Here is a 13970-nt window from a genome sequence, read left to right as displayed (position 1 = left end):
CCGGACGACCCGCGCCCTCCCGCACGGGGGCGCCAGGGCCCGCCCCTCGGGCCTGGCGGGGCGGGCGGGGCGCTGCCCCTTTAAGAGCCGGGCGGCCGTACCAAAACAAAACGGCGGCGCGGCCATTGGCTGGGCTCCGGGCACGTGGCGCACAGCTGGTTTCCTGCGGCCGCGCGCCGGTGGCAGCCCCGCGGCGCCCGCCGCCACGGCCCGGCCCGGCCCCGCTGCCGCTGCTGCCCCCGCCGCCGCCCCGCCGCCGCCCTCGGGATCCCGGGGTGGGGACCCGGCGCTACTGGGCCTCCGTGTAGCGTACGGCCCGGTTCGGCTCGGCTCAGCTCGGCCCGGCCATGGCGCACTCGGCGCCGCCGCTCGGCCTCCTGGAGCAGGGCTGCCCCATCCAGGTGGAGCACGATCGGAAGCGGCGGCAGTTCACCGTGCGGCTGAACGGTAAGGAGCGGGGGGCTGGGCCCCGACGGTGCCTTCCCCGCTCTCGGCTCCCCCCCACCCCCCCCCCCCACCCCGGGTCTCTTTCCCAGAGGGGTCGCAGCCCCCCAGTGCCTCCTGCCTCCCCCCCCCCACCCCCGGCCTCCCCTCCCCGCGTCCCGCCGCCCCGTTCTCTGATAGCGCCGCCCTGCCCCGTCCCGCCGCGGTGCCTCTGTGCCTCCGGTACCTTCCCCAGCGCCTCTGGCTCCTGCTGGAACACACCCCCCCCTCCCCTCGCCCCATCCTTTCTGCCCCACTAAAAGCTTGGCCTGGAAGATCCTCGGGTTCCCTTGGCTGGTGTCGGGTGCGGAGCCTCATGCTGCTTAGGGCAGGGTTTTTTTTTTGGGGGGGGGGTGTCTACTTGCACCCCACCTCCCCCCCCCAAGCAGGCACTGTGCCAGGTTGGTGTAGGGGGACATAACTCAGCACATGAGCTGCTGGGGGGGCTTTTTCAGGTGGTGTCCCTGTGGGGATGAGCAGTTTGTGGTGGCCCCAGCACTGTGGGATGCTCCCTGATTTGGTAGGGCCCGCAGCACAGAGCCAAACCTGCCACAGGTGCCTGTGGGGCCAGGGCTGTAGAGATGGGGTGATGCGGTGACACCCCACTCCCCCCAACAGATCTGTCATGTATCAGGCAGGGTGAACAGAAAAGTGGGTGCAGCTGATTTATGGCGTGCCAGTCCATTCCTTTCCATCCTCCTAATGGTTAACCCCAAACACTCAACAATCCCAGCATCTTGCCCTATTTGTTTGTCATACCCCAAAACAACCTGGGGTCAGCAGGCTGCCTCGCTGCCCCACAGGGTATTTGCCTTTAAAAAACTAAAAAAGGATAGTTCCTAAATTATACAGCCCTGTGGAAGGCATTCTCAATAAAACAGCAGGAATAGTCTGGGGTTTATTTTAGACTCATCTTCCCCCCCTTCATCCCCCCCACCCCGTTTTTATTTCAGCCACTAATTACAAAGTGCAGGCTGGAGGCTCAGCAGTGGTGGAACAAGGAAGGAGACGTGTGTGCTGGGTGCGGAGAAAACAATTTCACCAACTGCTTATTTCAAACAGAGAGAGAGAGAGAGAGAGATCAAACGAGGTCCCAGGGGACAGGTCCCCCCCTGCCATCGCGAGAGCTGTAGCGCTGCTGGCAAAGTTCCTGCCTGCACAGGAGAGAGAGAGGAGAGCGAAGGAGGAAGAGCTGTTAGGGAAATGTTATCTTTCTATCGCGGTGCGCTGAGTGAAACCTCTGCCAGACGTGCTGTGGGCTGAGTAGTGTTTGGTGGTTGAGCAGGGATGGGTCAGGTCAGGAGAGGTTGAGCGCTGAGAGCGGCGGAATCAACTGGGGGACCCATGGTGGTGGGGGCCACGTGTGAGTTGGCAGAAAGCTCTGGCTTCGGGAGGGCACTGCTGCAGCCCAGGGGAGCCATGGCCTTCCTCAGGGCTGTAGGTGGATCTCAGTGCTTGGGCTTGTGATTTTTCCTGGGAGTTTAGGGAGGACAACACCCACCCCCACCCCCCTTTTTCTTTTCCTTTTTTTTTTTCCTTTTTCTCTCTGAGCTCAGTGCTGGCCACCTAAGGAAGCCGAGCTGAGCAGTATCCTGGTGTGACAGTGTTCCTGCTGCTGGGCTGACTAACATCCGTGCGGGGCAGATGATCCATCTCTCCTTCTTGTTAGGCATTTGCTGATAATAGCCAAGCCCTGGAAGGTGGTCAGAAGATAACCATCTCCGTGGGAGTACGTGGCAGGGTGTTTATTTCCTGGGCTGCTCTCTCTGTTGCTCCCACTCCTTGCACGATGAGCATCAGTGGTGCTGAATGCTCTGGTGTTCTCAGCATTTCCCTGAGAAATGGGTCAGGCACAGATCTTTGCTTTGGTGTGACCCATGTATCACTCTGAGAGCGCTCCTGTCCCATGTTACTGTGCTGTGGTAGAGAGGAGCCTGTGGCTCGCTGGTGGGCTCCAGGCTCAGCTTGTCTCTGGTGCCTCAGTCCAAACTTCAGCTGGAAACTGAGTGTGTGTGATGCTCTGGGAAAACACAAGTGCTTCAGGCTCATGGACTGAGGAGCCAGGCTTTGCTTGTCTCCAGTAATAGCAGCACTCTGGGCTGATGGCTTGGTGGCTTACAGCAGTGTGATACTGTTATGGAAATCCCTGTAGCAAGAGGCCTGAGACACCCTGAGAGCTGTGAACTAGTTGTGAAAGTGTTTGTTTTCAGCATCGTGTTTGCCTTCGTGCCCCCATGTAACCCTGTGTTGGAGCTCTCTCTCCTCATAGACAAGAAAAATGGATTGTGGTTGGTGTTCCCTGTGTTGCTCCATCTTTCCCTTCCTCTGAGCCCTCATTGCCTCAAGTGGCTCCTGAAATTCTGATAGAAGCAGCTGCTTCACTTTAACACGTTCCCTTTTTATCCCGCATCCCCAGTGCAGAAGCATTGAGAAGCTAAAAGTAAAGCTGAGTACAACTAGACATCACTGAGCTAGGTTATCCCCGTCAGAGGAGGGTAGAAAGAAGCCCAACTGGATTTGTAATCGGTTGAGGTGTGACTAACAGCACAAGCTACATAGAAACCTCCCCTCGCAGTGACTTTGTTGGCAAACATCAATTTGTCAGAGTTGAAAACATCCATGGAAGTCACACAGGCTGGTTTTGTCAGGAGTAGTTTGAGGGTTTTTTTTTTTTTCGATCCAAGATAAAATTTCTGGCCAAAACAAGAAACCCCAAGGACCCCCACCCCAAGGTAGTCTGCCAGTCAGTCCAGCTGCTGGCACAGCTGCCTGGGGCAGGGGAACAGCACTTCTAGTAGTGGCCTCTGACTTCTTGACACCCACCAGGCTCTCTGGTTGGGAGATGGGCTCCCTGCATGCACCGAACAGCTCCAGTTCCTTGGGGGTGCTTGGGCTCCTGTTCATTCAGTGTGTGGGTGCAGCAAGCCACCCTTCCCAAATCTCCCATTCCTCCCCAGCTGGGTTTGGGCAGGATCCAGTGATTGGAAGCTCCTGCTTTGCCTGCTGCCCATCTGAGTCTCGGGAGCTGCTCGTCAGGACGCCAGGCTCAGGTTTAGTAGGAAGGCTGGAGCAGGTCGTGTCTTGGTGCTTTCCTTCCTGTTGGGGCAGATGCCCTCCCAGAGGAGAAAGCTGCTGAGTTTGCTGTGGCAGTGAAGGAATTTGGTCCCTAGACACTACATCAAGATGTCCCCCTGCTCTTCTTCTGTGCTACCATCATCTTAGAGAGCTCCTAAACAGGAAACTGTTTCAAACCAAGTGCCCACCCTCCCCCCCCACCCCCCCCCACCCCCCCGCCACTCCTGCGAGTGAGGCCCCTGCGTGACGGTTGCGCCGTCTCTGCTCTGCGCTGTCTGTTGTGCTCTGTTGTGTTTTCTCTCCGTAGTAACATGCCAGTGGCTCCCTGGGGAGCAAGGCCAGCCCGTGGTGCAGAGTGAGCTCGGGCCTGGGATACGCCAGCTCCTCTGGACATCTTGTCCTGCCGGCTGGCCCCACGCGCAGCTTTGGGCAGCCACCTTTTGGCTCAGCAGCCGGAAAGGACGAGCTGCCGCCTGCCTCTGGGCTTTGCTGGGTCTGAGAGTGGGAAGTGGGGCTGGGCCCTGCTTTTTCCCCTCCTTGCTCACAGGTATCAGCTTAGCAGCAGTGCTCCAAGGAGGCTGGAGCTTGGGAGCTGCCTCCGAAGGCCAGCAACCGAGCACAGAAATTGGCCTGCAGGCAGCAGCCAGCGCTCACCAGGCCCCTGCCCTGCTCTGGTCTTAGACACACAATGGTGTATTGTGGGCTGGGGCCCGCACAGAGGGATGGGGAGTCCTCGGGCTGGGGGGACGGGTCCTGCTGTGCTGCCAGCTCTGCAGTGTCCCCTCGCTAGGCAGGTGCGGTGCACGCCCTGGGAAAGGGGCTCAGTGAAGGAGGAGCTGGAGCTGGGTGGGTGTTTGTGTCTTCCCAGATGCCTGTGGAGTCCCTTCCTCAGCTTGGGGCTGGGACTGGGCTTGCTCTGTGCTTGAGACTCGTGAGCTGCCCAGCCTGGGGACTTCTATCTGGATCTGATGGCGCAGCACAGTCTGCAGTGCAGGGCCCTCATCTGCAGCCCAAAGCTATCCTCCCTGCTTGGGTGGAAGCTCTGTACCTCTGGTCCTGGTGGAAAGCCTCTGTGGAGAGCAAGTACAGACCTGGTCCCTCTCACACCTCTTAGAAAAGCTTCCCCTTCCCTGTGCATGCTGCAATTGAGGGAGGGAGGGCTGGGGACCAGCTGTGCTGCAATTGCTGCCATTTTCATCATGCAGCCTCCTCTTGCTCCTCTTTCTTGCTGGGCTGACATGCCCTGACTCAGATTTCCTTGCTTGCAGTGGCCTTGAAGCTGAGGTGCTGCACGGGGGAGTGTCTGTGGGCTGAACATCATGATCAGGCTCACGGGCACTGCTCAGGCTGGCTGAGATCTGGATCTGTTTTGCCAAGCTCAGCCTGTGCAAGCTGATAAAATCCCTGCCCTGGAGTCTGAGGGGATGAGGCAGGCAAGCGGGGGGGATGCCTTTGGTGTCCTTCTCATATTGTGGTCCAATTTCTGCGTGTGCTCCCCTTCTCTTTGAGGGCATTGCAACGAGCTGGGGTGGGGTTACTGCAGTGAGAGGGCAACACTGCTTCCATCTCTCCCAGTTTTGTGGTGTTCTCTTTGGTGGGAGCAGCCTGCCCCCCACCCCACTCCATGCCCAAGGTACCATGTCACAGCAAGGTTTCCTCCAGCATCATGTTGCAGCAAGGTGCCTCTGTGCTCTCTCATCCCTCTGGGCCCGGTGAGGCCTTTTGGTGGGAAAACAAGGGTTATGCTTGGAGCTGCTCATACAGAGCCCAGGAACAGCCCTGGTTTGGGGGTACAGCTTGCTTTTCCTGAGGCTCTAAGCCCCAGGGAGGATAGTGTGGAGAGGATGTGTTTTTGAGAGCAGGTGTTTTTTGAAGGAAATGGGCTTTCCGCTGGTCAGTCCTTCCTGTCCCTTCACAAGCTGTTGGCCACCTTCAGCCTTGCTCAGCAGAGGGAGAGGGATCTCTGTCTCCTGGAGAGGCTGTTCCTGCAGGACTGTGCCATGAGCTGGCATCACTGTGGAGGCAGGGCTGCCACGAGCATGCAGCCCAGCAGCAGAAGTGGAGAATCCGTGTGGGATGCTGTCTGACAAGACTGCAGTTCTTCCCATCACAGCTTGTTCATCTGTTGTTGATCAGGGCTTTTTCCCACCTCCAGCCCCTGTGGTGGTGCAGCCCCATGTGTCCAGCTGTGCCCAGCTTACAGGTTTGGCTTGGCACGTCCTTGCCCAGCAGGGTTGCAGGAGATGTTTGTGGTGACCTTTAAACATAGCCACTCACCTCTGGCTGTCCCTCTGCATCAGCTCCTCTTCCAGTTTGGGTGCTCAGTTTGTGGCTCTGCATCCCCAAATCGTCCCTGAGCTGGAGGCTGAGGGACTGGGAGATGCTTGATGCAGCCCATCCCAGCCCCGGGGCTGTGCAGGAGTGGGGACAAAGCAGTAATCTCCTCCTGAACCATCAGCATCACATTCCAGGCCAAACCCTATGGCACCAGTGTCCCTGATTTTCTGTGCTGGGTGGCTCAGGGTCCAATCACAGAGGTGAGCCTGGCAGATGTGGTTTATGTATTTGCCTGAACCAGGATTTTTTCTGAACTGGGACCAGTTTCCCACAGCATTGACAGCACTGGTGTTCTCTGCAGAGCCAGTTGTAAAATCCTTTGGGCTCTGTGTGTGTTCATTGGTGTGCTGGTGGCACCTTGCAGCTCCTGTCCTGGCTGGGGTTTTCTGGCACTGCCATATATGTGTGTGATCATATATATATATATATATATATATATATATATATAACCCTCTATTTAAAAAACAACAAAAAAAGAACTTTTGTTCTGTCATCACTTAAGAATTTAGTTTTAAATGTAGCAGAGCTTCAGGCAGAGGATGTGGAAAGTCTTGGCCTGAGAGGAGAGCACAGTGGTAGGGCTGGAGCATGTGAGAGCTGCTGCAACAAGGGTGTTTTACAGCCTTGGGTTCTGTCAGCTCTGCTGATACCTCCTCTAAGAGCTGCTGCCAAACGTGTTGCTTCCAGTGTGAGGGTGGGAGCACGTGGCTTTGCCTGTCCCTGACCTGGGTGGGCTTTCTCTCAAGGGAGATGGGTTTGTGCAAGCCAGGCTTGCAGCTGCTCCCTTGGCTTTTTTTGGGGTGCCTGGATCCACGTGAGGAGATGCTGCATTCTCTGCTTTTCTCCCTGCAAAGATTTGCAGCTGTGGGATCTCATCTGCACTGGTCCCAGTAAGGAGGAAGAAGTGAGCACCTCTCAGCCCCTTCCCCACCTCATTTATTCTGCCTGACCCAGCAGTTCACCCCAAAGCCTCTGTCTGGAAGCAGAGCAGGGCTGAGAGGGGCAGGACCTATGTCTGTAAGTACTTGAGGTAGTGTCAGGGAGGGAAATTATTTATGTCCACCCAAGAACAATGTGGGCACAAAACCAAGCGGGTAGAAACCAGCACGAATAAGCTCAGGCTGGAAACGCAGAGGTTTCCATCCAGTGGAGGAGGGTTGAGTCTGCTGAGAAGGAGCTGGAGCAGAAACGTGAGCTGCTTCTCCTGAGACACAAAATTCAAGTGGGATCATTTCTAGCATCCCTCAAAGACAGGGATCAGGTAAACTGGGCTGGAGGTGTCAGCTGAAATGCAGTGAAATAAAGTGTATTGAGCTGAGCTAAAGGGTGTGCTTTGTGTGGGTGAACCTTGATGCCCTTCACCCTGCAACAACCACTGGAGAGGAAGGAAAGGTTTCAATTATTTAATTGAGCTTTTCTCTTTGATTGGAAGCATGCACTTCTGAAATCCACTTTTCAATATAGAAACACCCTAGAAATGAAATATTTGTGTCTTGTGCTGAAGCCAGAAGCTTGAGTTCTGCAGACAAAGCTGGAGGGGTGTTAGGAGCTCTCCTCTGATTTACACTGGTGCTGAAACTTGTTGTTTTCCTGTAACTGAACTGCTGTGACAAGTTGGGGTGTCACAACAGGAAGCCTCTGTGTGTGTATGCGTGCCAGTGTGTGTGCACAACCCCCCTTGCATGTCAGTGTGCGCTTTCCTGGGGGTTTGTGGCCTTCATCTCTCTCAGCATCTCTCCCCATATGTGTCTGTCCAAATGCTGCAATGCCTGGCCAGGAAGTCCTTGTCCTTGTTTATATGACACAACAAAACCCCTCTGTGCTGTAGAGAGAGAAATTGGCTGTTACCTGGGTCAGCTTTGTCCTGTTCTTCCCTCTTTTTTTTGCTCACCCCCCATTGACACATCCCACCCCCCTGCCAGCTGCCTTCCTACCCTAAATGTGTTGTGTCAACATGTCCACCCTTGGTTCAGGGCTGGGTAGAAGAGGTCCAGGGGCTTGGAAAGTCAAGTGGATCTTCCTCTGCTCGCACCTCAGTGCGGGGGAAGATGAACAGGGACGTTCAACTGTCCTCAAAAGCAAAATCTCTGCCCAGACTTTCCACTGTGTGAGCCCACCCACTGCCACAGCCATTCCCTGGGAGGGGGGGCAGTGGTGGGGGGGGCAAGTGAGGGCTGTTGTAGCAGCCCCAGAGCTGCCCATCCTGTGCTGTGGGCTCCCCCAGTGAATGGGGTCAGTGGGCTGGGAGCCTGGTGCTGCCCAGTGAGATCCCAAGCCTCATCCCTTTCTCATCCCCCAGGTTGCCATGACAAGGCCGTGCTGCTCTACGAGTACGTGGGGAAGCGGATCGTGGACTTGCAGCACACAGAAGTACCAGACGCCTATCGAGGGAGAGGAATAGCCAAGCACCTCGCAAAGGTACAGCCCCTGTGTCCTCCTGCCCAGGGCAGAAGCTGTCACTGTCCCAGTTCCAGTCACAGCCAGAGGCCCTGGCTGAAGCAAGGCCCCGTTACGCTGGTGTTGCACGCGTGTCCTACAGGAACCGTCCCCGCTCCAGTGGGAGGTGGGGGCAGATGGAAATCCATGGTCAGATCTTCCTGTTTCTGGTGGTGAGGGGGCTGGGTGAGTGCCAGCACATCCAGCTGCTTGCCTGGGCTTGGGCCTTCCCTCCTCGCAGCGAGCAGCCCTCATGTCCACCTCACAGGGGCTGATGTGGCACCTCTCACGGGGGCTGGACCCCTCATGTCAAGGTCCTCTGGGCCCTCTTGCTGCCTTGGGCCCTGCTTTTGAGGCCTGCAGCTGTGCAGGGGCAGCTGAGGAGCCACAAGCACAGTGGTAGAGGGACTGCACAGGGTGATGCTTTGGGGTTACAGCTGCTCCCTGGCCCTGTAAGCCATGGCAAATGGGTGACAAAGGTGGCCTTTGCGTGATGTGGCTGGGTCACCTGCAGTGCAGCACCCAGCAGGCTGCACATGCTGAGGGTTATCTGAGGGTTCTCCATGCCACTGGTTAAACTGGGGACCTTGTGGCAGGATGGCTGTCCTCTCCTCCCAGTCCTCTCCCTCCATCTGCCTCATGGAGGGGGTATGTGAGGTTAATTGTCCACTTCCCCAGCAACCTGTGGGCTCTGGGATCCCAGATCTCTGGGAGGTCTCCAAGGAGAGCGTGGGCTGGGGGTGCTTGTTGTAACCTGTCTGTCCTCTCTGGTTGGTCACAGGCAGCCCTGGACTTCGTGGTGGAGGAGGACCTGAAAGCTCACCTGACGTGCTGGTACATCCAGAAGTACGTCAAGGAGAACCCGCTGCCGCAGTACCTGGAACACTTGCAGCCTTAAGGCAGGACTGCTCTGATGCCAGCACGCCTGTCCCTGACTGTTCATCGCGGCCTTCACTTCTCTGCGGTCTCAGGAAACCCCCTCCCATGCTCAAAATTCCCTTTTTTTTGGTTTTTTTTAAAGCACATCCTTGTGGTGCATGAGTGTGGGCACGACCTCCTCTCGGCCCACGCGTGAGCATGGCTGTGCCCTTGGGCCGGGCTGGCTCTGGGCACATGAGGCCCCTCCAGTGCTCTTCTTCCCAAACCAGGGGGTGGAAGAGGATGATTGTTCCACCAAACTCCATCACAAGACCAGGGGATGACTCGCTCTGCACCTCACTGCCTCCCCTCTGCTTGGTGACATCTGTGAACTTGCTGGGCAGTGTTGGTTAGGGCTGGTTGTGGGGTACCAGCCTTCCTTTCGTCCCAGCAGCTGGGGGAGATGTTCAATTAAGCCTTGTGGGACAGAGGGACATGCTGGAGAAGCCCTGGCCCTGTGGCAGGTTCATCCACTGCAGCATCTGCTGGGCATCAAGCCTTACCCAAGCCCACCTGGGGCACAGAGGAGAACATGTGGGCCGTGGTGGTGCCTTGGGGACTTTGCAGCACCAGCTGTGGATGTGCTGGGATGGTCTAGAGAAAGGCAGCTGAATCACAGACACTGTTCCCTGGAGATCCCAGCTCCTGCCCAGCCTTCTGTACATAGCCTTGGCATGGCAGCTCTGCAGGGTTGTGCACCATTGTCCCTGACTCTGCTCCCTGCCCTTGGTGTTGTCTGTGCTGGTGTGGACACAGCCTGCTCAGGAGAAGAGCACCAGCTTTGACAACGTGGAGACATCCCATGTTTTGCAAGCACCAAGGTGGTTTCCTGCAGCTGAAGGGGAAGGGTCCCCCATCTCCCTTGGCTCTGGTATGGCACCCCTGTCTGCGCTCCAGGTTGTAAGGCCTGAGCTGTCATGTCCTCCTGAGAGCAAAGGGGGTAAATTCTCTGGGACCTGGTCCTGGCCCTTCTTCAGGGCTTGATGCTAGAGCCTCCTGGCTCCACCTGGATGCTGATCGCTTCTCCTTAGGGCCTCTGGAAGGAAGCCCCAGCTGAGGGTATTGTCCATCTGCTCAGCTCTCTCCTTGCAGCTCTGAGCCCTGGGCAGTGGCAGTGTCATGGGGTTCTCAGCTGGCAGCAGGGAGCAGCACCCTCACGTTGTGCTGGTACCTCCATGGATGATGACCCCGTAGCACAGGTCAGTGTTGCCACAGTCGGATGTAGAGGTAACACTGTGACAGCAGGGCACTGCCCAGCTCTGGCTTGCTCCCTGTCCTGCCTTTCCCAAGCTTTCCAGGGCCTGAGCTAGACCCCAGCCCACTTCCCCCCACCTGAAGCTCTTGGGATTTTGTGGTGCCCCAGTGCTGGGCTGCAGTGGGGGAGCTGTTGCTGTGAGCACACCAGCCCTGAGCAACTGCTGGGGGAACAGACTAAAGAACCTTTCACCTGGAGGCCAAATCCAGACCTAGCTTATCTCTAGCAGGGACTAAAGTTTACAATCTGTGCCACGGACCGAGTGAAGCCCCCGGTCAAGAGGCAGCTCCACATTCTCCCAGAGCCCAGTGCAAAATCCACAGAGGCAGAGGTGTAAGTGGGTTGGTTGGAGACCCTGTGCCTGATCTCAGCCAGGGATGCCCTGTGCTGTTCCTCCTGGCCACCTGCCTGTGCCTTTGGGCTGCCTGCCATCCCCACAGTGCAGCCCTCTGCCCACAGGCTTGAGTGAAACCTCCCAAGCTCCATCCCTGCCCATGTCTGTCACCTGCCTGGGGAGGGACCTGTGCCTGGTGGTAGGCCCATCTCCATCTCGTGCTGCTCAGGAAAGGCACCGGGCTTGGCCCTGCCACTGCCTCATGTTTCTGCCCTCTTGCTGCCTATTTCAGCCTGGCTGTAGCCTTCAGGATGGCTTGGAATGACTGGGAAAGGGGTGAGGGTAATGAACTGAAGAAAGAGGGGCTCAAAAAGAATTCTGGTCTGTCAAAAGTTCACTCTCTAACATGCAAAACACACTTCAAAATCTAGTTCCCAGAGCAAGGCTGGGTCTGTTACGGCCAAGTGATGCCAGAACCCTCCCTGCTCCTGATCTCAAGGTGAAGCTGAACCGTCTCCCCTCCTGCAAGCCAAGATAAGACACTGTTGTGTCTTTATCACAGCAGGACTGGGTGCTTGGAAGAGATGTGTCTCTCCTTGCTGTGTGGGGGCAATAGCATGAGCTCAGTGCTGCGAGCCTCTGCCTTGGATTTGTGCTCATCCCCATGGTGTCAGCTGTGTGAGAGCAGCTTGCTGGTGGGTGTGCTGCGGTCACTGCCCTGGCAGGGTCCCCGTGTCCAAGCCCAGCCCTGGAGCCCTTCATGCTGCTCTGGCAGGAACATGGTGCTTCCCGGTGCTGATCCCAGGCGGGGGTTGGTGCCTTACATCAGGCACAGCACACGGGTTCACTGCTGCTTCCTCTCGAGGTGCTACACTCCCTCCGGTGCCTGACCCCATGGAGACATGTGCCAGTGCCCGTGCCAACAGTTTCACTTCTCTACCCATCCTCTGCTCCTGCCTTCCCTTCCCGTGGGCTCTGATGTCCCTGAATAGCAATACCCACAGGTTGCCAGCGATGCCACGGTCCATGTTGCTCCTGTGATCTGGCACTGCCGAGTGGGAGAAGGCTCGGGGCTCCTCGGTGTCAGGCAGCCCGCCCCCTCCTCCTGCCTCACCACCAGCCACCCTTTCCCAGCTCCTCACTGCAGGATGGAGCTTTCAGAGTCCTGTGCTGCCCCTTGGTGCTGACTAAGCCTGGAGGAGTTGGGGATCCTGGACTCTCTAACGAGGGGAGTGTGGAAGCGGTTTGATTGAATATTGAGGCCCCAAATCCCATTAGAACTACAGACCTTGGTGGGTGGGGACATGCAGATTGCTGTCAAACCTGCTTCCACACCACCCAACTTGAAACATCCCCTCCCTCCCTCATCAGCTTTCCAGCATTGTCTTCCTCTGTCTAAGCTTTCCATTCTGTTGAATTCGGTGGTTACAATGTGCCTTTCCTTCTCAGGACCTGTTACAAATGACCTTTCTGCTTTTGTTTATGTCTAACATTTATCTCTATCTCTCCCTCTGTCATACTATAAAACATGAACGTATTGCATGGAATACAATAAAAAGTGTGGCTTAAATGGCCCAGGGTGGTTCTTTGTGCCACACTTGGTGGGTGGCAGGAGGAGGTGCCTGGGGACCAGGGGACCTCAGGTGTCCCCAGCTCTGTCACTGCTGGCCTGTGACATTTTGGCAGAGAGCCTGTTTCACAGGTCCTGGCAAACACTCTGCTCTCCAGCCCGTGTCCAGGGTGTGATTTTTACTGCCTTGTTTCAGTGAGAGGGAAGGCAGAAGTTGGTGTACTCAGCAGCTACTCTCCTATTACCTAACCTTCCTGCTGAAAGATGGAGGGGAGCCTCCCCGCCTTCTCATGAGGAAGAGGATCTTGTGCAGGGAGCCTATTCAGGGGGTGGAGGGGGATGGAAGGTCCTTAGGGCGCTTGGTAGGTGCAGGATAAGGGCACCCTGGTCACAGTGCTGGTGCTGGCCTCAGCTTCTTGTGACCAGCCACTCCTGTCTTCATGGCCTAACATGAGTGCTGCCTGCTCACCCTTCTCCATTCACAGAGCCACTCAGAGCCAGGTTCCAGGCCAGCCTGGCATGCAGATGAACAGGGAGGCACGGGCTGAAGCTGTTGAATTCTATTTCGGGTCATGGGGCTGGCTGACCTCATGGTGACTGTGTGGAGCTTGAGGTGAGTGGGCTCACAACCAGTTCCTCTCCTCAGCTGGCTGATCCGCCCCTGCTCATGCTCTCTGGTCCTGGGAGTTTGGGAGTTACCCTGCAACTGCAGCCGCTGGTGAGCAGGAACTCAACCTTTGCGTTCATCAGTGTGAGGTGTTTGAAAACATTTCAATAGCTCAGCCAGAGGAGTTGTTCCCTGCTGTGCTGGGCAAGAGCAGGGCAGGCAGGTGACTCACAGGAACACAAGGCACTTGCATTTCCCTCCTGGGGCCAGTGCTCTGGGACCACAGCCTGAGTGTTTGGGTTCCCAGCACAGCGTGTTTATGTCGCTTCCCAAAGCTGGGTGCGAGCTACAGAGGCTGAGGCTGGAATTTCAATAGCTGGAAGTGCCAGGGTTTGCATGGGGGGGAGAAGGGGCCCGGCTTATTTACAGTTATGATGTGACCCAACGTGACAAGTGGCTCCTGGGCTGCAATTTTGCTCCTCCCATGAGCCAGCACAGTAGGTTTGGGTTGTAGCAGGCAGCTGGGCTGTTGCTGGTAACACGCTGTTTGCATTCCACATTCCAGACGGTCCGATGCTCCGGCCTGTCCCAGCGATGCTGCCGCTCAGCCGCACGTTCTGCCAGGCTGGGCATGCTTCCCAAACACCTCTTGTTCAGGCAAATGCATCATTCCCCACCATTAAAGAGCCACCTCCCCCAAAGGAGGGCCCTGCGGTCTGGAAGAGCAGCCTGGTGATGCCTGGCAAGGTGGAGGCAGCCATGGGTTTGTTCTCTGTACTCGGGGTGCATCACTTGGATGTAACCTTGTCAAAAAGGGGCCTTTTTCTAGGAATGGGAGGTGCAAAGGCAGCACTGCTCCCCTCTGAAATGCACTGTCAGGCCGGAGGAGGGCTTGTTCCGTGGAGCAGGGAGCTGCTGTTTGCCAAGGGAAAACTAATTCCTGAGGAAAAGGCTC

General features: G+C 56.8%; 1 protein-coding gene across 1 annotated transcript; it reads left to right on the top strand.

Moving 5' to 3' along the window:
- Window positions 1–333: 333 nt before the first annotated feature.
- NATD1 (N-acetyltransferase domain containing 1) lies at window positions 334–9543 on the top strand. Its single transcript, XM_084271323.1, has 3 exons — window positions 334–447; window positions 8195–8313; window positions 9113–9543. The coding sequence occupies exons 1-3, from the start codon at window positions 348–350 to the stop codon at window positions 9227–9229; spliced, it is 336 nt and encodes a 111-aa protein (XP_084127449.1). The 5' UTR covers window positions 334–347; the 3' UTR covers window positions 9230–9543.
- The last annotated feature ends 4427 nt before the right edge of the window (window positions 9544–13970 follow it).

Source organism: Gallinula chloropus, assembly GCF_964237585.1.
Source record: "Gallinula chloropus genome assembly, chromosome: 15".
Classification (NCBI taxonomy): domain Eukaryota; kingdom Metazoa; phylum Chordata; class Aves; order Gruiformes; family Rallidae; genus Gallinula; species Gallinula chloropus.
The sequence above is the reverse complement of the archived record's forward strand: the minus strand, read 5'-3'. Positions and strand labels throughout refer to the sequence as shown.